Raw genomic sequence first — 26,130 nt, 5'->3', positions numbered from 1 at the left:
GCCTGATATGTGTATGTTCTCCCTTGAGAAGTATCAGAGATATAAAGGACTGACAGTCATACAAGAAGAATGAGTGGGAAGAATAAACATCATACAAATAGCAAAAAGATTCTGGATATGGCGAGGCTCGAACCCGCATCTCCACGCAGGCGAAGCTCTCACCCCACCTGCGATTCCTTTCGGAAGGCCCTTGAACAGGGCGGCGTCTTGACCGTTTAGACCACATACCCTTTGATTGGCATTCATTACAGGCAGGACCTTTTATACAGCTACGGATACTCTGAGGTTCCATAAAGAAACGCGTCGTAGATTGTATAGGTTGCCTTCATGATGTTTGACCCATCCTCTGCATACTAGTTGCATCCAGAGCTCAATATAAACTACAATGTGATAATGAGAAGCCATATAGCCGTCTCCCGTCTGAACCGGTACTCTTCGCGAGAGCCCTCATCACTAGCTCCTTCCAACCGAAAGAAACAACCATGTTCTTCAAGTCGAGCTCAAACAGGAATCCCCTCTCACTGTTAACCGCAAGACTAGTATCGACACCGTCTGCAAGCCTCATGCAGAACAACAGTTTCAGACAACTCTCACTCTCACTCTCACCTCGATAGGTTGCATATACCTCCATTTGCGTGTTGGGGCCATCGCACAGCCACTGCTCTTCGGATTGCTTCAGTAATTGTCGAACATGATACCGAATGATATAGAGCTGCATTTGGTCCGTAGGTAAAGATTTCATAGATGACCATTGAACGCAAGTTATGTCAAAATAGACACGTTGGTGATCTGGCGGATATCTCATGAAGGTGGCACGATGACAGTCTATATTTCTGTTCCGATACTCGATAGACAAGCGTAGGTGGGTCGAGATAAAGGTGATTCTGATGTAGATCTCGACGCCGGTTCTAAAGAACGAGAGACGCGACAGCAGTCATTCCAGAGATGGTGTGGGTCCTTGGAGTATGAGAAGATAGCAGCCCATATTTCTGGGGGTAGGTAACCCATCGTATGTTTAGAATAGGGCAGAGATCCTTTGCGGGCAACGTGGCGATAGTCTTGGTGGCTTAGTTGTGATATATGGAGAGAGCGAGAATTTCATTCAGAGCTCCGGGCCTTAATCGTATTTCAAAACTATTTTATTGTTGGAAAAGACTGATGGTGTCGTGCATGGCTACAGTAGCATAGTTACAGTAAAGTCAACGAAACAGTCAATATACCGGAAACACTACAGTAAGCGCACATGATACAATTCATGAAAGTGAAAGGGAACAACTTTATCGGTTGCAATATATCATGTATTTAGTGGAGGTGAGCAAGACCAGAGTGTATTATTCTGTAGCTATTACGTAAGTGGACCCTGTAGACTAGCGCGTGGAGCTCATAGTCGTGTTGCGCGATGGTTATACAGCTACCATCACTCTTGTAGCCTTGCCATTCACATACTTTCTCGCGCCCGACCTCCTGCTTTGTCGTAAGCCGCGAACAACTTTGGCTCCGCTTTCCCAAGATGCCGGCCACGGTCCAACCATCGCACGCGCCGCCACCGCAGATCCCAGGCTTCCAGATCCCGAACGACGAGGCGCATTCACTCAAACAAACTGTTGCCGAACTCCTCGAACGCGACAACCTGCGCTTTCCCGGAGCGCAGCCTGTCTCATTCGCACGCGAACATGTTACTGAGCTTCAGCGCAACGAATACTTCATGTGCGAGAAGACGGATGGCTTGCGCTGCCTCCTCTTCTTACACTGGCGGGAAGGACCAACTGGCGCTTTCGAGCCTTTGACCTTTCTGATCGACAGGAAGAACAACTACTACAACGTCGAGCCTCCCTTTCGGATACGTCATTATCTGCACCCCAACGAACCCGAGCCCTTCTTGTTCGGCACTATCCTCGATGGCGAGCTGGTTCACGATCAATACCCGGGCGAGCCTGCGCCGCGCCTCAACTTCTACGTTTTCGATTGTCTGGCGGTGGATGGCACAAACGTGACGGGCAGGACACTGGACAAGCGGTTGGGTCGATTGCACGATTGGGTCATCAAGCCATACGAGGCCAACTTGACGAGGACCTTTGGAAAGAACATCACGCCAGCCGACCTCAAGCCGTTCGCTCTTAAGGGAAAGAAGACCTACTCTGCGTACAAGCTCGAGGACATGTTCAGCAATATCCTTCCAAACCTCAGACACGGCAATGACGGCCTGATCTTCACCTGCGTGTCCACGCCCTACCAGTTTGGTACCGATAGGCATATCCTCAAGTGGAAGCCTCCCCACGAGAACACCATCGACTTCAAGCTCCGCCTTGGCGAATTCCCATCCATGGACCCACAAGACGGCGAAGACGGCCTCATTACCGACTACGAAGCAATGCCCAGCCCCATTCAATTGCTCGTCCAGCACAACTCAAACCACTATGAGGTGTTCGCCACCCTCTCTCTCACTCCAGCCGAGTGGGAGACCCTCAAATCACTCAATCAACGTCTCGACGGTCGTATCATAGAATGTTACCGTACAGAACGCGGGCAATGGAAATACAAGGCGGAGGCTGATGGTACACCACGCTGGCGAGACGACAAAAAGGACGCGAACCATATCAGTACAGTTAATAGCGTGCTGGCTAGTATCGAGGCTCCTGTAACCGAGATGGATTTATTGGCCAACGCAGAAAACATCAAGCGGGAAACTTACCGCCTGCAAGGCAAGCTGGACCAATACCGACCTCCCCAGGACGGTGAGCGCGAGGCCAAGAAGCGGAAATATAGCGACTCAGGCTTGAACGGCCAATGATAGATGGAGTTTCTTTTTAATTCGTAACCACGAGGCTTGGTGGTGTGCCATTAGCGTATCGTCGTTATTTCGATATAGGCGTTTATCACGGGGTTCCGGCGCGTTCAGGCAGTATATGATACCCACGCTCAATTGATATAGATGGGGCGGCTCAAATCGACTTTTGTTGCTCCTATTACTACTTTCCTTGGTCTCCTTCCGCCACAAGCGTCTGACATCTCGCGGCGCATACCAACCTTAATTAGGAGTCAAGGACAGGGTGAATCGACTCATCTTTGAGTGGTATTCGGTCATGCTCGTAGATTGTTGCAGTATTGAGATGATGGCTGATATAGTAAAAAGACCTCAATTCTATCTAGCTCGCAGGCTCGAGCTCGGTCTGTTTTCCATACAGGACACGGAAGAAAAGAGGTGTCCAATATCCCATTCCCAGATCATGCCATGTAGTGGTACTTTTGCATCGCATATATCATTCCACCTGAACACTCATATGCGCGTTTATATCGATACAATGATCATCCGATCGATCGACAGAGCCCATAAGGTGAGCCCTCCACTCGAAACCGACATACAAGAACGTTGCTCAAAGTACTCCCCAAAACACCAAGCAATGGCTAAGCGAGTGACAAGACAAACGACATGGGGCCAATAGTAACATGTCTGATTGAGTACATAGAGATGAAATTCGTAAAGTCCTAAGACGCAAGGAGAAACATTGGGAAGGATGGTGTCTGTCTCTTTGCATAATGCTCGCTAGCAGATGCGTGTAGGTGAAGATCCGAATCATATACAAGAAGATAGTGCTGCTTTTCCTGGCAACACCACAGAATCTAAGAAAAGATGAGAATCTAAACCCTCAGGCGAGGCATTTATCTCTAAAGAGATGTTAACGGCGAACGCTGTTCGCAGGGGACGCATTTCTGCTTACTCTGCCACGTCGCTGATTGCCTCCAGCGGCCTGTTGGTGCTGGGGTGGCATATACATGCCATATGGTGGGTACATGCCTGGCATGCCCTGACCGGCAAGGTTGGCGGGCTGCATCATCGGTGATCCGTTGAAGCTGCCGGGACCTGCAACGGGCGAGGCGTTGCGATAAGCATCCATACCCGGGACTGGGCCCTGGAAGCCGTTCATCTGAGGATAGAACTGACCCTGTCGGGCCAAGAGCTGCTGGTATTGCATCTGCTGCTGGTTGTTCATAGCCTGCATGTTTGGCATGTACATGGGTCCACCACCCATTGGGTACTGCTCGAAACCGTTGGACTCCATGCTTGCTGTGCGCTGAAGTGCGACAGGGTCGTAGCCAGGAGCCGCTCCTTGATAGAAGTTTCCAGGGTTCGGAGGTCCAGACGCAATGCTATCCTTAGATGCTGGTCGAGTTGCGGAATGTTCACGATGACCAGGGCCGCCACGAGTGGAGAGACCAACCTCATCCATAAGTCGCTTGTAGCCTTGTTGGGGCTGCGCCTTGATACGCAGCAGCACATTGCGCACATTCTGTACCACATCCGCCCGAATCTGCTCATCGAAGAACGGAGTGGTCAGCACCTTGAAGATCAAAGTGGCACCGCAGTTCTGGTCGGCCAAGATGCTTTCCAACACCTGGTCATTGGGAGAGAAGAACAATGCTTGCAGAATAGTATCGCGGGCCTCTGGTTCGTTGCGTTGGTTGATTATCTTCAACACGGTGAGATATGCAACCTTGTGTGTGCAGAGGTGAACAATGTGTGGGACCAAACGGGGAGCCAACACGGTACGTCTCCTTGGGAAGGTGCAAGTGTCGAGGAACCAAGTCAGGAGCAAAGCACCGTTCGCGTTGGTCGCAAGCTGGACGCTGTGGAGAGCAATCGCAGCAGCTACCATGCGCTGCTGATCCTTGGTGGCATAGTGGCTCTCCAAGCAAGCTCGCATGGCACGGGCACCGAATCGGCCCTGAGCGAGATCCCAAAGTCTGCCCAACATGACCTCAAAGATGAAGTCGTTGAACTTCTGGTACTTAAGACAGCCTTGCATAACGTAGTTACCGAACTGGTCGAGGAAGAGCGCCATGGCATATGGCTGAACAGCATCCACAACCATCTTCTGCATAGTCTCAGACTTGGAGACATCGATGATCTTCTGGGCAGCCCATGTTCCGTTCTTGTGCACACCAATCTTAGCAAGATGGGGAGCGATCTCGCGAAGCATGGCTTCCTTGGTAGGCTCCTCGCAGAACTCGAACAGCTTCTGCACCACAGTGTTACCGAGGTAGTCGGAGGATAGCTCAGCGATTTCGGGGAGCATGGCCATGGCGATGTTCTCAATGTCCTCCTTTGAACAGGACCCGTTATCGATGCGCTTGCGGATCTCTCGCAGTCTGGGAGCATCGTGGATGCGAGTGTGGCTTGGCTCCTCAACAGACGGGATCTCGTCAACATAGTTGTTGAATTGTACAGCCTTCTCAACCTTGTTAGTGATCCGTGACTGTTCATCGTCCGTGGCGCCCAACTCCTTCACGATCTGGATAATGTCCGTGCGGATGTCGCTGAGCTCCGGGGTTGTCAAAGGAACGTTTGCGGGGATGCTATTCATCTTGGTAGCAGTGGCAGAGCCAGCCGCGCCCTCAGCCTGAGCCTTTGACATTGGGTCAGGGCTCGGTGAAGGGAACAGACCGTTGTGACCAGGGGTGGCCGCTGCACTTGGGATCTTAGCGTAGCCAATGCGGACGGGACCAGCACCTGGGAAGATCTCCTTTCCGTTCAAAGTCGACTTCGCTTGAATGGCGCTCTCGAGGTTCTCGTAGTTGACAAAACCGCAGTTCTTGTGGGTAAGCACTCGGGTAGACTCGATACCACCGTACTGGGCGAAGATAACTTGGAGCGATGAAACCGTGGTTGATGAAGGGATGTTGCCAAGCCACAGAGATCGAGTAGGTCCTTCCAAAGTTCCGTCATCACCCAAGTTGTTACCTGGCAAGTGAAGCTTTTTGACAGCTTCAGTAAGATTGTACTCGGCATCCTCAGTTAGGTCACCAGATCCCATGCCATTGTCGAACCGTCCCATAGCGGGCAGGTAGTTACGCATCATGCCCCGCGAAGGAGCATCTAGCACACCAGCAGTACGGGCTCGCGGGCGCGCGTTGGAAGCGAGATTCGCGAATGCTTGCACTTCAAGGTTGTGCTGGCGGACAGCTTCATGGATGAGAAGAGCATTGGCCTCTGCAGGGGTTATGGCACCGCTGTACCCGCCATACTGGTCCTCCTCGTCCTCGGCATACTTCTCCTTGGCATTGACAGAGTAGGATCGGAAGCGGTTTGCGCTGTTCGAGTTCTGGCTGTTGGCGTTCCTCTGGCTCTCGAGGAGGAGCTCAATATCGGACGGAGCCAAGGTTGCTCGCGCAGGCTGGGGCGTATCGACCAAACCAAGGTAATCAAGAGTTTTGACATCAGTGTCGGCAAGCGAATCACGCGAGAAGGAAGACCTAGGCGAGCCAGGCCCGTTGGAGGGTACAGAGGCAATGCTGTGAAGTGTGCTGCTGCGGTCACGGCCGCTTGACCAGCCATTGGAGAAGATGGGATTACCAAAGGCAGAGTTGGAGGGAGGCAAGTAAGCACCCGGTCGTTGGGGCATTGAGCCAGCGCGGAGACGCGAGAGCAGTGCGGACTTGGCAGCAGCGTTTGTGGATCCGAGAGCACTGAAGCTCGAGCTGTCGGTCGGTGTACCCGGGCCGGGTTTGAAAGGGCTTGTGGAGGGCGTTGGTCGCGAGCTTTTGGGGAGCAGAGAGGTGCCGGACATGAGGCCGGGAGGGGCAGCGGAGGGGGAGAAGCGTGAGGGCAGAGTGCCAGCGCGGGCACGGCGACCCGAGGCGGGTGCAGCTTGTGTCGTCTCTGGCATGGCGTTGTTGAAATCTGGGAAGCTCAAGTTCTCGCTGTTGGGGGATTCTGGGATAGTCTCACGCAGCGGTGTCGAGTTACCGCTGGTAGGAGGTCCCCACATTTGCGGAGTTAGGCCCTCCTGTGCCTGAATCTCGCGTGCACTGTCAGGGTGTTAGCTCGAGTCGAGACTTGTTTCAGGATGCGACATACCGTTTGGAAAATAGTCGGCCGCCATAGTCATGCGAGGGGGAGCCATTGCCGAGCCTCGCACCCGCAGCGGCGGCACCCAGTGGGTTGGCGGCATTGCCATAGGAGCGGAGAGAGCCGCTGTTGGGGGGCTCGACAGGCGAGGTGTTGCCGGTCGAGGAGCCCGAGTGTGGCGGCTGGGGCAGCTGGGGGATGTAGTTGAGGTTGATGTGGTGTTCGGGGCGGTTGGTGGGAGCCATTATGGATTACAGACCCTGTGGTGACCTGGGTAGTCTATACGGGAAGAACAGTCGTGGTGACTCGGTTACCAAAGCCAGGGTAATGGTGCGAAGGAGGGTTGGTGCCGGCCAAAGGAATGTGAGGCGGAGAGGATTATTGCCAGCAAGACCGGGCTCAGCGTAGCGCAGCCTGTGTGTACGGTGGAGACGACGACACCCGTTGGATCCAGTCCGGATGCGATGGTGGAGCTTCAGACGGCGGGCTGTTTGCCGACAAGGAGTGACGGAGGATTGGCGGTGGTCGATTATGGACCTGTACAGCGGCAGGCGGGCGGAATAGACAGATCACCGGAGTGCCTGGAGAACAGAAGTAATAGGATTAAGCGGACGATGGCCGATTAAGCATCCGAGCTCGGGACGAGGCCGATACAGCTAGTTGTCGCAGGAGGGGAGGGGGAGAGGGCGATGGAGCGATGGAGCGATGCGCAACAGAACAGAGGGAGTGGTGAGGTTCGCTTGATAGAAATGGGGAGCCACCAGGAACACGAGGGAAACTAGCTCAATTGGGAGGGCTGCCAGAACAAGCACGTTACAGGCTACGGGCACGATCTACGCGGTCGGCTACGGTTGCGGGCGGGCTGTCCAACGTCGAGTGAGGGTTTCTATTGCACGGCAGCTGCGCATTGCTTTTGTAGAGATTCAGGGGCTCCCAACTCGTCGACTGCCAGTCCTGCAATTGTGTCCTGGGTCGGTGGCCGCGGGACGAGGGCAGCGCATGTCCGCTACCGTCTGAAACACAGAGGCGCGTCGAGAAAGTCCGTTACTCCAGAATCTGACGTGGACACTGTGTGCCTTTGGCTGCTTTGGGGCTGTGATTGGCCTGCCGCTGCTAAACATGGATTAACGTGCACCTGGGGTCCTGCATGCCCACCGACGGCCTATCAAACTTTGTCCTCGACCAAGCTGCAGCAGTGCCCTCTCTCTCTACCCTCTCTACACAGCAATCTGCATTGCGCCCGCTCAATTGCAACTAGAGTATGGAATACATCACATCACTATAGCCTGCAATGCATGTCCACGCAATCGAAACAAGCTCTCTTCTAGAAAACAAGCACGTCAGACCACTACGGATATGCCTTTGTCCTGCATGTCCTGCAAGTAGACAGCCTGACAGGCCATGCAGACCCAAAGAGCTTTAGTGAGGCGTTGACATGACATGGTGCGGTACCTTGGAACAACGTTTATCAATCATAAGCACGCTATGTTTCAGGTCCCATGGATCATGCCAAGTCTTTCCCGCTGACTTGGCGACTTCTCAATCGCCCGTCGCGTCATTCGCAGGCGCGTGCTCTCGATCCATCGCCAACGACTGCAGGCAATTCAAGACACAGTACAATCACGTCGCTTGAAACAACCCACCAAACCCGCATAATACCGCAACGCCAGACGGCCCCGCCGCCCTGCAGTCCATGCTGGATAGTCGTTCACCCCACAGTTGGAGCGTATAATCCGTGTCTCATGGAAGTCTTCTGGAAATCCGCACCACACCCTTGATCGCTGCCGTCCGACTCGCTTTGCCTCAGGCTCCATCCGCCTCGTCTGCACCCTCCGCGCCTGCCTCCGCGCCTGCCCTCCAATCTCTCTCGACCACCATGTCCGAGGAGCCACCTCAGATAGTCATGGAAGATGCCCCGCCCTCTCGTCACGATGGCGAGTCCGAGGCATCCCAAGATGAGAGCGAAGAGGAAGCGCCCGCAGAGCTCATGGTCAAGACCAGAGCCCGGCGATCCAATGCCGGCAACCGCATGGCCAACCTGCTCGCCAATGCGGCCGAGGAGGAGGAGGAATGGGGTGAGGAGTGGGAGGAGGCTCCAAACGAGGAGGAGTTTCAGGGCGATGCTGTCAATGAGCAGGAAGACTACAACATGGATTCGTCATCATCAGACGAGGATGACGATGGCGCCGACGACGACGATGCTGGCGAAAAGGAATTGCGCAAGGCAGAGCGACAAGAGCGGAACAAGAAGCGCAAAGCCGCCACAAACCCCTTCACTGCACGAGTCGCCGCCGTGACACGCAAGAAAGTCAAACTCGATCTCCCGCGTGCACAATCACCCACGCTCGCCCCTCCGCGCCCCAAGAAGAAGTCTGAGAGGGCATCATGGCTGCCTACCGAAGAGGATGGCCCGGTGCGCATGTCGATGCGAAAACAGACGGTAGCGAACAAGGACGCCACACTAGCCAAACTGAAGGAAAAGGACCGGAGGCGCGATGATACCCTGGCTATGATGAAGGCCGCAGAGGCGCGGAAGGAGAAGTCCAAAGAGAAGCCATTGACGCAGGCCGAACGGCTTGCTGAGGCTGCCCGTAATGAGCGCATCAACAAGAAGACTCTACACAGATGGGAAGAGGCAGAGGAAGCCAGAGCAGCAGAGAGGCAGGCGAAGATCGACGCCCTGAAGAACCGGCAAATCGATGGGCCCTTTTACCGATACTACAGCGGTCCGGGCATCTGGGTCGATGACAAGCTCAAGTACACAGGCAAGGATGCGCCAAGTCTGGAGCATCTCGAAGAAAAGCTCAACAAGGAAATTACGGCTGTGGAGGCGCCAACAACACAGCCAGAGTCGACAAACTTTCCGGTACAAGCGCCTGAAAATCATGCGGATGAGCAACCATCATTTCCCTCTTTGAATCCGTTCAGTAGCTCATCACAGATACCTTCGATACCAGCAACGATGCCACCACAACAAGACAGTTCACATCAACCATGGTCAGCAGCAGCATCACAAGGCGGTGACGTTTTCATGGGCTCATTTGGCATGCAACACCCTAGCACTGTCATGTTCGCACCTCCGAATCAAGATTCGTTTCTCTTTGGCATCGACCAATACGCTCAGAACCCGCAATCCCAGTCCATGCATGGCGACGAACTTCCTCCTTTTCCCTTTACGGAAGCTTCTCCCTTCCAGAACCAATATGCGACCTCACAAGCAACTCTCTCCCAACAACTACACCCATCTCTCAGCGACCATTCTCTACTTCAGCAGAACGGCGATCCAGCAACAGGGACCCAGGCCCTCATTGCACAATTCCAAAAACCAGCCTTGCCTCCTCAGCCACCACGACGCAAAGTCATACGTCGAGCTCTCCGCAATCTACTAATCCTGTCAAACTTTCCCAACCTTGACGCCCCACAAACAACATCATCGCGAGCCAGAACAGCAGCCTCACTCCTCAAGGAAAAGGACAGGTCAGCCTTGGTGCAACTCTATGCTGCGCTGTTCAACTGGACTCCTGCCGAAGCTACAGACTATATACAAAAGACGCTCATTGCGCCACCGAAGCCACCACGGAAGAACGCTGCGCCAAAAGCCGAACCAGAAATCGTGCTCAAACCAGGACAAAAGCTCTGTCCCATTACCAACACAATCGCCAGATACCGCGACCCAGAGACAGGTATTGCGTATCGTGATGCACGCGCTTTCGGTGTATTACGAGGTGTGGTAGGAGGCGGTTTCGTGTGGAGTGGCGATTTGGGATGCTACGTAGGAGGTCGGGCGAGACCCCTAGAAAGTATGGGAGGCAAAGGGTTTTTGGGTATGCCACCAGCAAAAAACGTGCCGAGACGATTCTGGGAAATGTCAAGTCCATCAAGGAAGGTCATGGCGCCACCCCCACCCACGCCTACTCCACCAACAAAGCTGCAGACGCCAGTCCAGGAACAAGTGCAGCGTGTAGAACAGCCAACGCCGGTGGGACAAACACATGGAGATACTATTGTTGTTGCTACACCGTCTGTGGGTGGGAAACAAAGTTCTGCGCCTGTCAAGGCGGAGACTGCTGCTGGGTCGTGAAAGCTGGATCCGTAGATACCACTCTTCTCTGTAACCACACGCACGATATCCATATAACATCAATAATATCATTCTGACAATCCTGGTATCCATCGCGTTACAAAACCACTTATCAAGGTCTTCCCAAGAGATTGTTGAAGTCACTGCTCAGAAACGCTGGAAATCCTAGCGGTATTGTCTACAATGTTACTGATAACGCTTTTCTTACCGACCTTCAGGACATATTAACTATCATCGAATCAGCTCCGATTATGTTCAACTGCTTACAGCATACTGCCAACGAACTAGAAGTAGAGGTGAATAGTGAAAGTGAAGGCGGTTTCCCGGTTAGATCGGAGAGCGACACCAGTACCATTTCTTCACTGAATACTACGCTACGGACTGCTTACCCCAGAACCACAATTCTGAATGTACACTGTGAGTGTCCCTGTACGAACCGTAAGTGGAACATGTACTAACTTTATGCGCTTACATCTAGACTCGCCGTCACGATAGATATACACGGCGCTGGCCTCATCATCTAAAGCTCGTCCATCTTCAGCAAAGGCGTTCCCCTCAAATCAGAACACTCACAATCGATCGATCTGGCACTTCAATACATCATCACAACGTCTGCGCACGCCTGTACAACAAGAGGAACCATCCATCGACCCGCCCATAAGCTGCGGGCATAATCAACTACCCACGATGAAGTATATTCACGCCATCATACTCACCCTCATCCTCGTCACCTTCTTCTGCTGTTTCTTCGGCTACTGTCTGATGAGGAGCTGTCGGAGGGCTGTTGATCTGGAGTTTCAGGAAATAAATTACATGAGAGATGTTGAGGCGCAGGCTGGAGGAAGCGTTAGTGTAGGAGCGAGGAGTAAGGATGGTAGTAAGACGAGGAGTAAGAGCGGAGGAGCAAAGAGCGAAAACGGACAAGGCAGTAAAGCGACGAAGAGTGCTGGTAGTGGAGGTGGAGCAGCGAAGAGCAACGCCGGTGGTCATGTTGCAGGATGGGACGGAGGTGGAGGTGGAGAAGCTCCGTGGGACGCCACGCCTGCGGGAGACAGTGGTGTCAAATGGTAAAAATGGCGGAGACGAAAGGAAGCATATTCATAAGTAGTTTGGAGATATGGAAATGGAAAACAATTACGGAGACGGAAGACGACTCCGCGATACTGCCTGTATACTATCATAACCATGATATGATCGAGGCGCCTGGGCAAGTCGTGCACCGTGTAACGTCTAATGAGAGCACGAGCGTCTAGAAGACGTTGTACAAGTTTGTCCCTCGAGCATGTACCGCAATTGATATTAAGTTCTCGGGAGCCTTTGTCCCTCGATGCTAGATAAGAAAACAAGCGCTGAGTACCGAGCCATCGAAACTTAACTTACCAAACTCATTTGTTTTGGCGTGTGTTGCTACTGCGTTGGTGTGTTCGATGGTTGGATGCCATATTGCACAACGTACCGGATGTTTGCTGCATCGTTAGTCCTCGACAAACTTACTACAGCCTAGCTAAACGACAGCAGATATCTATCTGGTTGACGGTTGCTCCAATACAACTGTCTTCCTACTCCTCACCTTTGTTGTCATTTGAATGCTCTTGCCCTGCTTCAATCCTGTTCCTTTATTGCCCGTCATGGCAACAACCAACCTCATCATCGCGCTTGTTTTCGCAGGCGTCTTCGGCGCAGCCTTGATCTACGTCGCCCTTTGGTTCATTCATCGCTACATCCATCAAAGCTGCTGTGAAATTGAGCATTGGTGTCACACCCTCTTTTCAAGCCAAGCAAGGCCACCGCCATGTGTATACATCGGAAAAGGGGAGCAGCGAGAGCCGCCGAGGCACCAGTCGAGATCCACGAAGAGGGAGAGAGAAAGACCTGAGGGGTCGCAGACCAGGAAGTACTACGAGCACCGAGATGGAGAGAGCCACGCTGCTCGTAATGCGAATGCAGGCTGGGCGAGGCCGATGCTACAATTCAATAGCTCTACGCAGCCACAGCAGCAACAGTCATATGGACAGTTATACCATCCTTCGCTCGAACAGAAACAGTGGCCTAGCGCGAACCGAGTCGACTACCCGTCACAAATACAGCAGCGGATTTCAATGCCATGGCAGACTCAAGGGTGGGCTTATACGCCACCTTTCGCTATGCCTACAGCGGTACCGCAACAACTGTTTCCACAAATGGCGGCAAGGATGCCTGAACCTCAGCACCCAACTCAGTATCTGCCTCAGTATCAACCCCGAGAGCAACCTAATTATCGACAGACCTACACGGAGACGATGAGTTCGGATATACCCAAAGCCAGCCAGCACCAGACCCCTCCAGTGAAGCCGAAGTCTGCCGCTAGTCGTGCGCGTCGAGTCGAGAGAGTAGATTTTATCCACATTTGCGACGAGTATCCACCTATCGTGTTGGAGGCGCTGAAGAAGGCAGCCCCTCAGTCATCGTCATCGTCATCGTCCTCATCAAGCTCCAGTGACACATCAGGCACCACGCAAGAAGTTCCACGGGTATCGATACCGCGAGCGACGCCTGGTTTCACGGACACGTTGCCGTTCGAGTTCCCGCAATATTCACATACGGCAACGAGAGCTTGGAACACTCCTAGATCGTATCCTCGACAATGGAATCGCGACACGATGGGGGTTGATGGGCCGGATACTTCAGTCAGGTACGCACCCTTTACGCCGATGAGCGGGTATGCAGCGAGGCCATTGGAGTTGTACACGAGTAGGAGGCATTCAGCACCGAGTAATGCTCACCCTTATTCCGCTGCTCGTTGGTAGACTGGAGGTTACTGTTCATGGAATGTATGCTGACATTTGTTGTAGAGTCTAGCGTTGCGAGGTCTCGCTCGTACGAGCGGTGGAGACAGCGGACGACAAGTCCGAGAGACAGCGGACCAAGGAAGGACCAACCTGGAGGAGAAGCACATGCTGTGAGAAGAACGAACACGAAGCCAAACGAAGACACACGCCAGGGGAACGAGAGGGAACGGGTCGTTACTAGTGTCCGAGATGAGTTCGGTGGACGGTACGATCGACAGCCCGAGCAGAAGCCAGGCAAGGAACGTTCATCAACAACACAAGAGGTTCCACGCTACTCTCCGATGCCTATTCCAGTGGTCGAAGAACCATCTACGCCAACGTCGGTAGGCCACACAAGTATACCGAAGGTACCGTCGGCTTCCGGCAACGCTGCTCGACCGAGAACTAGCTCAGCGCCACACTCTCCTATTTCACAAATCCGAAATCCACTCAAGTTGCCTAGATCATCCGTATCAAGTCTGAACAAGGGCGAGTAGTGGCAGATGCAACGAGGGAACTGAGGATAGTCTTGCGAGGGAAACGTGCGTAAAGGATCACAGCAAGGGTTGTTGTGCGGGCATTGGCCTGCTGCAGGACGGCATGGAATAACCAATAGTTGGAAGTGTTGTAATCAAATGCGTAGCTTGACGAGGCTGTGATGAGATGTGACCTGAATACTGTTTGCAAGCCCCAAAGATTACGATAGAAGCTATTGTTAGCATGACAAGTCCGCGTAACCTGGGAATGGCATAAGCCAGTGGTTTGAGGTGTGTGGAGTAATGTCAGGCAGTGCAGGTGTAGATACGCGTTCGTATATGGGATACGCCAAGTACGCGTCCTAGAGCGATGGAAAACTCCGCGCGATCTCGGTAGATGTGTCTTCGCTTACTGAATCGATTGCCAATGCAATGACCGAAGACCAAGAGGCCGAGATACAGGCCAAGGACCCATGTGCAGATTCTGATGGCTCATGGTGCGAAGTTGAGGCGTTACTGGCGAAGGATGCATCTCGGTCCCGAGGTGAGGTCAGCTGGGAGCGGGAAGAAGTTGGGCGCGCGCGATGCTCTGTTTAGGGGGCGTGGTGCGAGTGGGCAGTCTGGAGCGTTGGGAAACAGCGCCTTGTCAGATCAGCCCGCCGTGGCTCCAACGAGGCATTCGAAACGGCTATCCCGCTGTCGCGACGTGCTATTCGCGACTATTGTGTGGATGCCGGGGCTATGTCAAAGGTTAAAAGGTCATCCACAACTAGGTTCGTCGGCGGCGAGGGGTGCACGTTCACGCTGCTCCACTCGGCTGGGTGCTGGACCCTGGCATGAGGGAGACCCCAACCAGGCCGTGAATTGCGCGTCGTGCGTGCGTCCCCAAGATCGGAGCATGGCAGCTGCTGGACAACACTGCGCCGTACACCCACCACCCTCCCGCCTTCCCACCTTGTGACTCTGCGAGCTACAATACCACACTCCTTTCTGCGGTTGTACTTAACATTGCTGCACGCCTCCACCCAACGCCTGTACTCGCTCGCTCTCGCTTGATGGCGGACCCGAGTAACTAGGCCCCTTTCACTCACCAAGGAATCCTTCCGATGCTTAAACAATCCCGCCGGCCCATACACGAGTATGAGCTGGTTCCACGCGAATCTCTCGATGGCGACGACGAACAGCTTGTCGGCCAGGAACCAGGCGCCTCAGCTTCGTCGCGACACTCGTGGCTGCACCGCCTGACCAGCCGCTTCAATGCTGTCAACAAGCTCTCTGATCGCGCTGTATACGCTCACTACGTCACACCGCGCCGCCGGAAACGGTCTATATTGCGGCTGGTCTACTGGACTCTGTTCTCTGTGCCTTACATCCTCATAGTCCTAGTGCTGGTCGCCGGCATCTTCTTCCCGAGTTACACAGTCAGGCCTCCACACTACGAGGAACTGCGCAAGCGAGCCACTACCACGGGGCGCGCAAACCCCTACAACGAGAAGGTCTTCATAGCCGCCTCGCTTGCCGAGACCAAGGGCGACTTGACGTCTGGCGCATGGGGAAGGGAGGTCCTGCAGCTGGTAGAGCTGCTGGGACAGGAGAATGTGCACCTGAGCATATATGAAGACAACCCCGATCCAGTGACGAAACAGTCGTTAATCTCCTTCCGCGAACAGGTCAAATGTGAGGAGCTCCGCCCCCTGTCCGAGACTGAAGACGACTAACCACCCAGCCAGGCAACTCCACCATTGTATCCGAAGATCTTGATCTCGCTACCCTTCCCCACATTACGCTACCCAACGGCGACAAACGCCTCAAGCGCATCGCCTTCCTTGCCGAGGTGCGTAACCGAGCCCTCGCCCCAATCGACAAACACGGCGTCAAGTTTGACAAGGTCCTGTACCTGAACGACGTCAACTTCGACCCCGTTGAAGCTGCCCAACTCCTCTTCGCAACCAACATCGACTCGACCGGGCGGGCCGACTATGCAGCGGCATGCGCTGTCGACCATATCATGCCCTTCAAGTTCTACGACCGCTTCGCCACGCGCGATTTCGATGGCATGATAACTGGCTTGCCCTTCTTCCCGTGGTTCACCAGCGCGGGAACAGGGACCAGCAGGGCCGATGTGCTCGCAGGGAAAGATGCGGTGCGCGTGAGGAGTTGCTGGGGCGGAATGGTAGCTTTTGAAGCCAAGTGGTTCCAGGAGGGGACCGGAGCACAGCCAGAACCCGCAAACCCACAGAACGGGACGCCTAATCACAGCATCTTCCCACTTCGGTTTAGACACGACAACGAAACGTTCTGGGAAGCGTCCGAGTGCTGTCTGATCAACGCAGATCTCCAGTACCGAATGTCTGGGAAAGGTCGGCCTGCGGAATCTAGGATATACATGAACCCGTTCGTGCGGGTAGCATATGACGAGAAGACCCTGAGCTGGCTCTCTTTTATTCGTCGCCCGGAGAAGCTCTACGCTCCAATCCACGACATTCTCAACTACTTCGTTGGCTTTCCTGAGAAGAAGGCGCGCTTCGCTGAAGAGCCTGGTGAGCTCGTAACAGAGAAGGTCTGGATCTACGACCATCCGGCTGCAGCTTTTGCACAAAACGCCACCGAAGCCGATCTTGAAGGTCACTACGAGGAGCAAACACGGAGAGCGGCACCTGGTGGTTACTGTTCATCGCCCAACCTCCTGGTCATCAATGAGAAGCCCGAACACGGCTCTGGTGCGTGGAGCAAGATCTTTGTTCCGAGACCCCCCAAGTACTGATTGCTCGACACACGACTACTGACGACGACTTTTCTTTGACTCATACTTTGGAACCTCAAAATTCTTCTTTGTAATGCATAGCGGGATGTTTCGGAAATACGGCGTTTCTAGCTCTTTGAGCTTTTCTAGAATTTCTACATCATGGTCATCAACAAGCCTCGATTGAGGAGCATTGCCCTCTACTTCACAGCGCAGGTACATTAGGGACACTTGAGGAGTTATTTTTGGGACTACCAGTTTAATGCGTGTCCGTCGACAAGTTGCCGGTGTTATCTTCTTTCATCTAGTTTCAACTTTGATATGAGAGCCAGAGTAGCCTCGAGATTCATCAGTCATACAATGTCAGATGTCACCCTTCAAGTGTCTTGTCTTCCTTTCACCGCCTCCGTGTCTTGGCACTAGTGACACTGCTCATGTGCCCTCTCTCCTCAAAAATCAAAAGACGAACGGTCTCTTGGTCGCATTGAGATTCTTTTTGACATTCCCAGACGATGCTTTGAAGTGCTCCCATTTCCTCTTGACGTCTGATATTGTGACTGCCATCCGACGTGAGGCGAGCCGCGAGGCCTTGCCACCTGAGTTTCGGCCAATGACGACACGTGTGTATCAGTTAGCCTGATCGCCAAGCCGCTAAACCCGAAGATTTCCTTGAATGCAAGATACGCGCTAGGGGGACAACACGGTGCGAAGAAGACGCCTCATCTGACCGGGTCCTTATTGTATATACAAACTTCATCATCTCTTATCGCCTGCCGCCCGCTCTCTAGAACAATTTGATCGCCTTTGCATTTCCGCGACTATCCCCTGCTCGCGAAGACAGGAAGCTTGGCACAACGACGTCATCAAAGGAACGTACCTGCAGGCAGATATGGTTCTCGATAATGACACGCGTGGGTGGATAATGACCGCGGTCAGCGGCATAGGTATGTTTGCGCGGGCAACTGCATAAGACTCAGATGAAGCGGGCGGGCTAACGCGTAAACAGCATGTACATTTGGAGGTAAGATTATCCCTACGGTAGACTGAATCTGCCGGTTTCGGAGAACTTCACCAAGTCTAGAAACTAAAGACGGCTAGCTTCGATAGTATGCGTCGACCTCATCGTACGATATTTCCCCGGCAAGAAGAACTTCAAGATTGAAGAAAGTAATGCATTCTTGTCGACGGGATTGAGTCTGTCCTTTGGTGTCATGGTGCGTACCACCATCGTCGTACAGTTTCCAGCAGTTGCTGACCTAATTTCAAGATATTCTCGTCACTATATAGCATGCTTCCCTCGGCAAAAGACTATTTAAAGAAGGGAGGCATGTCACCACGAAATGCGATATTAACATTAATCGGTTGCTTCCTGATTGGTGCTCTTGGCATCTCAGTTCTTTCCGGAATACTGCACCAGTATATTCCACACTCCGTTGTGGACTGTGACGACAAGCATGGTGACGAAGAGCAAGGGAAAGGTCATGACTACCACTCGCATTCTCATCCACCAATGCAGGAGCAACAGTCCAGTCTTCCGCAAGCCCATAGACATGACGAGCAACCCTCATACGGAACTCACAGCGATAACTCGAAAGCCGCTCTATCCCGGAGACCATCGCTGCACAAGTCGCTGTCATCCAAAGTATCTCAACTAGTCATTGGCGCCGAGAAGCCATGTGACGATACGGATAGTGGACAATGTTATGGCGACCTGTGTGAAGTTCGGCCTGCACGCTTGCAATCGAGAAAGTCCTTGGGGAGCTTGACAACTGCACGGCCATCAGGAATGAGCAGGAGCCAAACATCACAAGGACCGCATGAACGTCGAGCAATCTTGGAAGATGTTGACGAAACAACACCCTTGGTACCTGCACGGTCTGGGCCAGCTACAATGGAAAGCTCCTTTGCAAGTCTGCCGCCTTCTAATGGTCACGCAACACCCAGTCTAACACACGAAATTCAACCACTACAAAAACACAGCCGCTCATCCTCGACCACCTCATCACACACTGATCACCATCATCATCACGACCACGACGAGCATGACAATGAGGCGCAACAACACCATCACCACGTCCCAACGAACGCTTTCCTCTCTCTCGGTCTGCAAACAAGCACAGCAATTGCTCTGCACAAAATTCCAGAAGGCTTCATCACGTACGCTACAAACCACGCCAACCCGACATTGGGCTTCTCCATCTTCCTCGCATTATTTATTCATAACATCACCGAAGGATTTGCGCTAGCACTACCTCTCTACCTGGCGATCGGATCGCGCTGGAAAGCGATGCTGATCTCGGCTGTCCTGGGAGGCGTCAGTCAACCGCTAGGCGCAGGTGTAGCAGCGCTATGGTTCAAGATTCAAGGCAGAGGCCGACAAGATGGTACAGATGAGGGAATGGACACTATTTATGGATGCATGTTTGCTGTCACGGCAGGCATCATGGCTATGGTATCACTGCAACTCTTGGGAGAGAGTCTAGATATGACAAATTCTCGGCGTTTATGCTTTGTTTCTGCATTTGCGGGTATGGGGATCTTGGGACTGAGCAGTGCACTCACGGCGTAGACATACATGGTTTTGCATTTCGACACCAAAGTGTTGGCAGTGACTCTGTAGACGAAGAACGTATCTTATTTGCGTAGCATTGAGATCTATCAGTTTGGAGTGAACGTATACAATATATGTTACATCATCTAATCATACAGTACATATCTCTTTAAAACTCGCGCAAAGCATCAAGCACCTCCTTCTGCCTCTGCGTTCCCATCTTCTCGAATCCATCCACACTCATCACAAACGTGCCTCTTCCACCTGTCAGAGCCCTAAGTTGGTTCAAATAACCAACCATCTCCTTCAACGGTACTCTTGCCACAATTTGCCGTTGACTATCACTCAATCCGCTTCCCATCTCCCCCGTTCCCGATGCAAAAGGATCTGGAGGAGTGTAGATGAGCGCAGGATCAATACGCGGTAGCGCCTCTTCGTCGCCATTTGTTGTCGTGGAACTCATCGAATCATCCGACCCATCAAGTGACAAGATCTGACCACCACGTGAAGAAGAGATATCTTGTACCACCGCGCCCATATTGTTCTCGTTCACGAAGATGGTCACGTTCATAACAGGTTCCATGAGCGTTGCTGGTGCGGCATCGCAGGCGTGTCTCAAACTAGTTGATACCGCAGCGCGGGTAGCCATGGAAATCGCTGTTGGTGATGTTTCGGGGAAAAGATGGGATTTCGCGTCGAGAGTTAGAGTTACGCAGGTGTTGGCTACGGGAAAGCCGTTGAAAGGGCCACGGGCGAGAGCTGCGCTTGCACCGGCTTGGAGAGAGTGTAGGATACCTGGTAGGGAGAGATGGGGTGGGATGTGTGTTTTGTGGCTAGCGGAGTCGGAGGTGGAGAGATCGGGATGAATTATGTGGAGGGTGTTGTTATCAGGGAGGTTGTAGATGGTTTCGAAGGGATTGTCCTGCACTTTCTTTTCCCGTTCTTGTTGCTGGGGTGGACTGAGGGGAATGAGATTACCGTCTTCCGCGGACTCGACGGAGGCGGTAATGCTGGCTTTTGTTTGTTTCCCTGCGACAAGCTTGTCAAGAGTGTATGTAAACGGTTCCGTGGCTGTCATCGTTGTGATCGTTTCTCTGTATCCAATTTCAATTTTGCCGATACGCGCTTTGGCTTTGAAGTCATTGAGGAGCCTGTCTCGAGCAATTTCGAGATGGAGGTCGCCCATGCCTGCTAGATGCGTCTGGCCAGACTCCTCATCGACGGACAGATGGAGACTCGGGTCTTCTCGCAGCAGGATGGCGAGGCTCTCCTGGACATGTTTTTGTTCACTGAGACTGTTCGGTTCGATACTCGTGAAGAAGACTGGTGGTGGGACGGCGATGGGTCGGAGTTGTAGAGTGTCCAGACCGCCCGACGGTGTTCCCTTCATCTGAAGACCACGGTATACAATTAGTGTATCTCCCGTTCTAGCATGTTTCAATCCGGGGATGACACCAATTTGGCCGGCACCAATACTGTCTACCTCAACGGCATCATTTGCGTACATCTCAAGGAGCCGGGGCGCACGTTCTGCAAGGGATAGGTTCGTATTGTAGAGGATGGCACCCCGGTCAATAGAGCCTGAGTAGACACGCACGTAAACTAAGACGCCGCGTTTCGCGTCGTTGACCACTTTGAAGGCGAGAGCACATGCGTTGAGGTTCTTGACTTCTGCAACGGCTAGTTCGCCATCGTTTTTCTGCTGTTTCCTTGATGGCTTAGTCGTTCTCGTTGGTGCTGCTGTGGCAGCATTGAGAAGGGTAGCGAGGGTGCTGCTTTGATTAGAGATGCTGATCTCAGGATCGGGGCGTTCCAGTGGAGATGGGAGGAGATCGACGACCGAGTCAAGTAGCGGTTGGACACCAATGTTGCGGAATGAAGCACCAGCGAAGACGGGTATGACTTTCTGCGGTGCTTGTAGTACGACTCGGCGTAATGACTGCATGATTTGTAGTCCAGATATAGCCAAATGATCTTCATCGTGTTCCAGAAAATGCTCAACCATGACATCGTCATGCTCGCTCAAAATCTCAACAAGTGCTACTCTCGCCTTCTTGATCTCCTCTGCGAACTTTTCGTCGGTCTTGCTCAGCTCCTCTAGCCCAAAAGCTTGGATATCCCTTCCATCGCCACCCGCTTGCCAGAGCATACCACGTAGATTGATGGCATCACCAACTCCAACAAAATCGCCGTTACCGTTCTTCCACCATGGTATTTGGCACACAGCTGGCCATCCATGTAACCTAACACCTATTTCTTTGACAGTGCGTGAGAAGGCAGCACCTACGCGGTCCAACTTATTGACAAAGATGATTCTGGGAATATGGTACGTTCCAGCTTGCGTCCATACCTTCTCCGTCTGCGCTTCAACGCCGGCGACTCCATCAAGGATACATACAGCGCCGTCCAAGACACGGAGCGAACGCAACACTTCAAAAGTAAAATCTGCATGGCCGGGTGTGTCGATCAGATTGATGTTGTGAGAAGTTGAAGATCGTGGAACATTGTCGAACGAAGCTGGTAGCTGCGGTGGAGGTGGTGGAGTCTGAGTACTTGGTGGTAGCGGAGGCCAGTGGAATGTTATCGCTGCAGATTGAATGGTGATGCCGCGTGCTCGTTCAGCCGGGAGGAAGTCGGTTACTGTTGAGCCTTCGTCAACATTTCCTATTCGCCTCGTCACACCACTATAGTAGAGCATCCGCTCAGTGGTAGTCGTCTTTCCTGCATCGATATGGGCGATGATGCCTATGTTGCGGGTTGCCTTGGAAAGCAAATCATGTTGAGGCTGCGTCGACAGCAGCCGCCGTGGAGTCTTCACATGGTGTCGCAAGACTCGACGGGTAGACGTAACCCATCCGACCCTCATGCCCGAGACTGCTTGCTGCGATACTGATGCGCTGAGACGATGGTGTTTGTCCGGCGCACGTGATGTCGAGAAGGTCAACGTTCGCGCCTTGCCTAGCTCGGCTAATTCCAGGGTTGGCCAGGGCACTCGCCCAGCGACATCATCGCATCACTCGACAGCTAGTTGCAGCTGTCCAGAGCTTCAATTAACCACCACACGCCATGGATTACAGCGCCCACGACCCGGACCACCCCGGCGGCCGTGACCCATGGGCATCTTCGCCTCAGGCCAACCGAACGTCCTTTGGCCAACCATCAGCCAGCGATATCCCCTCATCCCCGCTGCCTCCGCAGGCTTCCCCGTACCATGAAGGTGGTGAACAGTATGGCTATATGGGCGACCAAGATGCGCAAAGTCGGCCAGGCACAGCGCCAGAGAACGGCGACCATCTACAGCAGCCTCAGCAGCCGGGTCAGGATGCGCCGAGGTCACCACATGCACAGCAAGGTCAGCAACAGCCGCAGAGGTACCACGGAAATAGGCCACAGCGACAGCAGCAACACTACAAGCTTCAGGCCAAGGTCACGGGACTCGAGAGGAATAGCAAGAAGGACCCCATACTGCGGTTCGATGTTTACGTACGTCTAGATGACATCGATATACCCGGGCTAGGGTTGCGCGACATAGTGGACATGGAGGGATGGATCAAGGTAGACATGTGGTCTCGAGACGTCTTGGTCGGACTGCATAGCTACCTCCAATCCTGCTCATACCACTTGCGCCTGGCTATCAAATCACATGCCATGCTGACTTGTCTCTAGACGAACCTACCCAAGTTTCGAACGACCCAATTCCGCGATGTCCGGCGTCTACATTCCGAATTCATAAAGCTAGGCGAACACCTCATCTCAGCCTGTCCCGAAGCCATCGTGCCTGCAGTACCGCCAGCGACCACCTCGGCCGGCGCAGGCACTGACGAAGATGAGGCACGCTTAAAGACGTCGCTACAGCGGTGGTTGAACATTGTGTGTAGCAATGACATCCTGATACGCGACGAAGAAATGGTCTTCTTCGTCGAGAGCGATTTCGGATACAGTCCTGTCGTACGGAGGAAACAACCCGCCACTGGTGTGCGCCGTAAGATGATCAAGCAATTTGCGCCGCCGCCAGATGACACCCCAGAACTTGCTGCAGCACGACCAATTGTGAAAGCTTTCTACCTGGGTACAATGGAGGCTGAGCAGAAGCTGGAGAAGGTTGTAAAGCACAGGAGAAGTAGGCATACATACAAGTAGACTCATGGATGCTGGGCTAACATACTCCAGATCTGGGTGTCGCAGAATCCGACCTCGGTGCCAAGTTCGCGGCGCTACACGTCCAGGAGACGCACGTTGGTCTCTCACATGCATACAAGAAGCTTGGAAAAGTCATTCAGGCCACCGGCGATTACCACGCAGCTCAGGGTACTGCTGAAGCTACAACTCTTGGTGACCCTCTGCAGTACCATAGCAGCGACGCCTTCATCGCGAAGGAAACCCTCACGAATCGACATATCCTTTTACGCGAGCTGCTCCAGGCACAGTCCGCGACAAAGTCCAAACTGTCTGCGGCTGACAGGTTGAAAGCCAGCTCTAGTGTGAAACGGGACAAAGTCGATGAGGCTATCGCAGCTCTAGATGAAGCACGAAGTCACGAACAGTACCTCACGACGAAAGCTCAGCGCGTTACCGCCAACCTCCTCCAAGAGCAGCGTAAGTGGTTCAACAGAACCACACAAGACATGAGACAGGCAATTCGCGAATACGTCGTACGAGAGATTGAGGCTGAGCGCCGTACGCTTGCCACATTAGAATCTGTACGGCCAGACATTCGAGCTATCGATGGTAGTGGTGGCCTTTCTCGACTAGGACGCGAAGCACACCCAGCTCAACGTCGTGTTTCCATGGCCAGTTCGCAAGGTCCCAAGGGCGATGCATGGTCTGGCGTACCACGACGACCAGGTGATGGCCTCAACCGTAGCATGAGTGGCAGCATCGTTGCTCCGTTACCCGAGGTCGATGAGAATGCGGAAGAGTCAGTGGGCGGCAGGAAGCGTGCGACAAGCAAAGCAGGCAGCCAGAAGGGGCTCGAAGAAGATGACGATCGCATCGACGCAAAGAACGCTGCAAGTAGATTGGCCACTACGACGTTCTAGGAGCAACTTCGTCTGGTAGGTTGAAGTGTATTGGGCAAGGCATGGCGGATCGCATTCTTGAGGAGCGACTGCAGGATACCACTCGACATTTGTATTACACCCCATACGAGCCCACCTCTAACTGTTTCTCAATGTTGCGTGGCATCTGCTATGCTCGTCCGCGGACGTGAAACCAGAGGCCGCACCTTCCGTAAAAAGATACGATGAGTCGGCGTCGGACTAGCGCTAATAAATTATCGTTGTTCTGTCTATATCACAACGTCCTTGTCATCTTGTCTCATCGTCATAACTCTTTGTCAGTCTCTGGGCACGCGCGTTCGTTTTTCGTATACTCATCAGCCACGCGCATCCACAACCAATTCAACATGGATTGCTCCGACTTTTCGAAGATCATGCAGCCCCGATCTACGACATATGCATCGGGGCATATCGCCCGCATCAGTACGTGGCTGCAATATTGCACTTGACTGACTCCCGTTACCGGGACCTGCCTCGGCTTTTGACATCTGCCACGGCAGTGAAGGCTGCAATCCAGATTGGCGGACGTGGCAGCTGCACACTATCCTAGTGACAATCACGGTTCCAGAGTGCATCAGTTGATCAAAGAGCTTTTCGTGCCAACCTGGACCGCAATCAATACAGCGTGGCAATGGATATTACAAAGTGTGGGGTTGCATATTGCATTTCGACCGTCTGGACGGATGGCGGCAGTCCTTTGCGCTAACACTATTTCGAGCCCATGCCGCCTGACTGACAAGCGCACTTGGGTCTGTGCCATCCTTCCAGAACCGTGCCACGGCGCCAGCCGTTTTGTACCATTCTTGCACGGCGTCAGCTACTCCGACACGGCTTTTCTTGGGCCTTGCCTAGCTGGGGGGCCTGAACAAGAGGCGGAAGACACATCAAACTGATCCTAAATGCTCCATGTCTTGCGACAGCAGCGACCGTTTTCGTAGTCTATAAAGTCATAGACGTCCGGAGACTTGATTCCCCGCAGAATGCGACACAACAATCCTGGGACCACTTCCTGTTGTGGGGCGCGAGACAAGGGTTGAGGATTGCACCTAACCTTGGAAGAGTACGCGCGCCTATTCCGTGACGACGACCATCGTGTTATTTATACCCAGCAAGCATCCTTTCAGCCTACGGATGGAGTGCTCGCTGTGCCACCAGTGCACAGTAGTATCGAGCAATATCTTGATAAGCATCCTAGACATGGTGGCATGTTGATCGTCACGAAGGGGAGCCTTTCACAGTGGTCAACAATTTGACTCTTTTACAGACTGAGAGACTAGAATATTCGCAAAATTGTATACAGTAAACAAGAAGCTCAGCAGGCTCACACTGATAGAACGTCTCCCTCGACATGACTACGTAGAGTCAACACGACTCCGCAGAGCCCAAGAGTGTCGATATCCAGCGGCACGGCGGGTTGGACGGGAGCAGGGTGAGCAGCCACACCATCTGACCGTAAGCGAGACGTCAACCGCCAGCAGCTCCGTGCGGCCCTGCGTTCCGGGTAAAGTGTTGTGCGACTTCAACCTGATCACACATCAGGTGGTTCTTATGAGGTACCCTAGTCTGCG

The 26,130-nt window shown here is 53.2% G+C and overlaps 9 protein-coding genes across 9 annotated transcripts; 7 read left to right on the top strand and 2 right to left on the bottom strand.

Moving 5' to 3' along the window:
• Nucleotides 1–1,510: 1,510 nt before the first annotated feature.
• Nucleotides 1,511–2,791, top strand: GT037_009667 (mrna-capping enzyme subunit alpha; the record flags this gene model as incomplete). Its single annotated transcript, XM_038934714.1, has 1 exon — nucleotides 1,511–2,791. One exon carries the CDS (start codon nucleotides 1,511–1,513, stop codon nucleotides 2,789–2,791), a length of 1,281 nt encoding a protein of 426 aa, XP_038782515.1.
• An 886-nt stretch (nucleotides 2,792–3,677) lies between these two features.
• GT037_009666 (rna binding protein) lies at nucleotides 3,678–7,092 on the bottom strand (the record flags this gene model as incomplete). The annotated part of the gene is made up of 2 exons (XM_038934713.1): nucleotides 3,678–6,807; nucleotides 6,857–7,092. The coding sequence occupies 2 exons, from the start codon at nucleotides 7,090–7,092 to the stop codon at nucleotides 3,678–3,680; spliced, it is 3,366 nt and encodes a 1,121-aa protein (XP_038782514.1).
• Nucleotides 7,093–8,723: 1,631 nt separating this feature from the next.
• On the top strand, nucleotides 8,724–10,928 carry GT037_009665 (yl1-domain-containing; the record flags this gene model as incomplete). Its single annotated transcript, XM_038934712.1, has 1 exon — nucleotides 8,724–10,928. One exon carries the CDS (start codon nucleotides 8,724–8,726, stop codon nucleotides 10,926–10,928), a length of 2,205 nt encoding a protein of 734 aa, XP_038782513.1.
• A 687-nt stretch (nucleotides 10,929–11,615) lies between these two features.
• On the top strand, nucleotides 11,616–11,999 carry GT037_009664 (uncharacterized protein; the record flags this gene model as incomplete). The annotated part of the gene is made up of 1 exon (XM_038934711.1): nucleotides 11,616–11,999. One exon carries the CDS (start codon nucleotides 11,616–11,618, stop codon nucleotides 11,997–11,999), a length of 384 nt encoding a protein of 127 aa, XP_038782512.1.
• Nucleotides 12,000–12,556: 557 nt separating this feature from the next.
• GT037_009663 (uncharacterized protein) lies at nucleotides 12,557–14,232 on the top strand (the record flags this gene model as incomplete). Its single annotated transcript, XM_038934710.1, has 2 exons — nucleotides 12,557–13,706; nucleotides 13,760–14,232. The coding sequence occupies 2 exons, from the start codon at nucleotides 12,557–12,559 to the stop codon at nucleotides 14,230–14,232; spliced, it is 1,623 nt and encodes a 540-aa protein (XP_038782511.1).
• Nucleotides 14,233–15,317: 1,085 nt separating this feature from the next.
• On the top strand, nucleotides 15,318–16,975 carry GT037_009662 (glycosyltransferase family 69 protein; the record flags this gene model as incomplete). The annotated part of the gene is made up of 2 exons (XM_038934709.1): nucleotides 15,318–15,888; nucleotides 15,942–16,975. 2 exons carry the CDS (start codon nucleotides 15,318–15,320, stop codon nucleotides 16,973–16,975), a joined length of 1,605 nt encoding a protein of 534 aa, XP_038782510.1.
• An 868-nt stretch (nucleotides 16,976–17,843) lies between these two features.
• GT037_009661 (glycosyltransferase family 69 protein) lies at nucleotides 17,844–19,523 on the top strand (the record flags this gene model as incomplete). Its single annotated transcript, XM_038934708.1, has 4 exons — nucleotides 17,844–17,898; nucleotides 17,961–17,975; nucleotides 18,053–18,168; nucleotides 18,222–19,523. 4 exons carry the CDS (start codon nucleotides 17,844–17,846, stop codon nucleotides 19,521–19,523), a joined length of 1,488 nt encoding a protein of 495 aa, XP_038782509.1.
• A 151-nt stretch (nucleotides 19,524–19,674) lies between these two features.
• GT037_009660 (p-loop containing nucleoside triphosphate hydrolase protein) lies at nucleotides 19,675–22,371 on the bottom strand (the record flags this gene model as incomplete). Its single annotated transcript, XM_038934707.1, has 1 exon — nucleotides 19,675–22,371. The coding sequence occupies one exon, from the start codon at nucleotides 22,369–22,371 to the stop codon at nucleotides 19,675–19,677; it is 2,697 nt and encodes an 898-aa protein (XP_038782508.1).
• A 200-nt stretch (nucleotides 22,372–22,571) lies between these two features.
• Nucleotides 22,572–24,544, top strand: GT037_009659 (retromer complex subunit vps17; the record flags this gene model as incomplete). Its single annotated transcript, XM_038934706.1, has 3 exons — nucleotides 22,572–23,060; nucleotides 23,172–23,625; nucleotides 23,676–24,544. The coding sequence occupies 3 exons, from the start codon at nucleotides 22,572–22,574 to the stop codon at nucleotides 24,542–24,544; spliced, it is 1,812 nt and encodes a 603-aa protein (XP_038782507.1).
• Nucleotides 24,545–26,130: the final 1,586 nt, after the last annotated feature.

The sequence above is a fragment of the Alternaria burnsii genome (assembly GCF_013036055.1).
Source record: "Alternaria burnsii strain CBS107.38 chromosome Unknown 725, whole genome shotgun sequence".
In the NCBI taxonomy this organism is placed as follows: domain Eukaryota; kingdom Fungi; phylum Ascomycota; class Dothideomycetes; order Pleosporales; family Pleosporaceae; genus Alternaria; species Alternaria burnsii.
The sequence above is the reverse complement of the archived record's forward strand: the minus strand, read 5'-3'. Positions and strand labels throughout refer to the sequence as shown.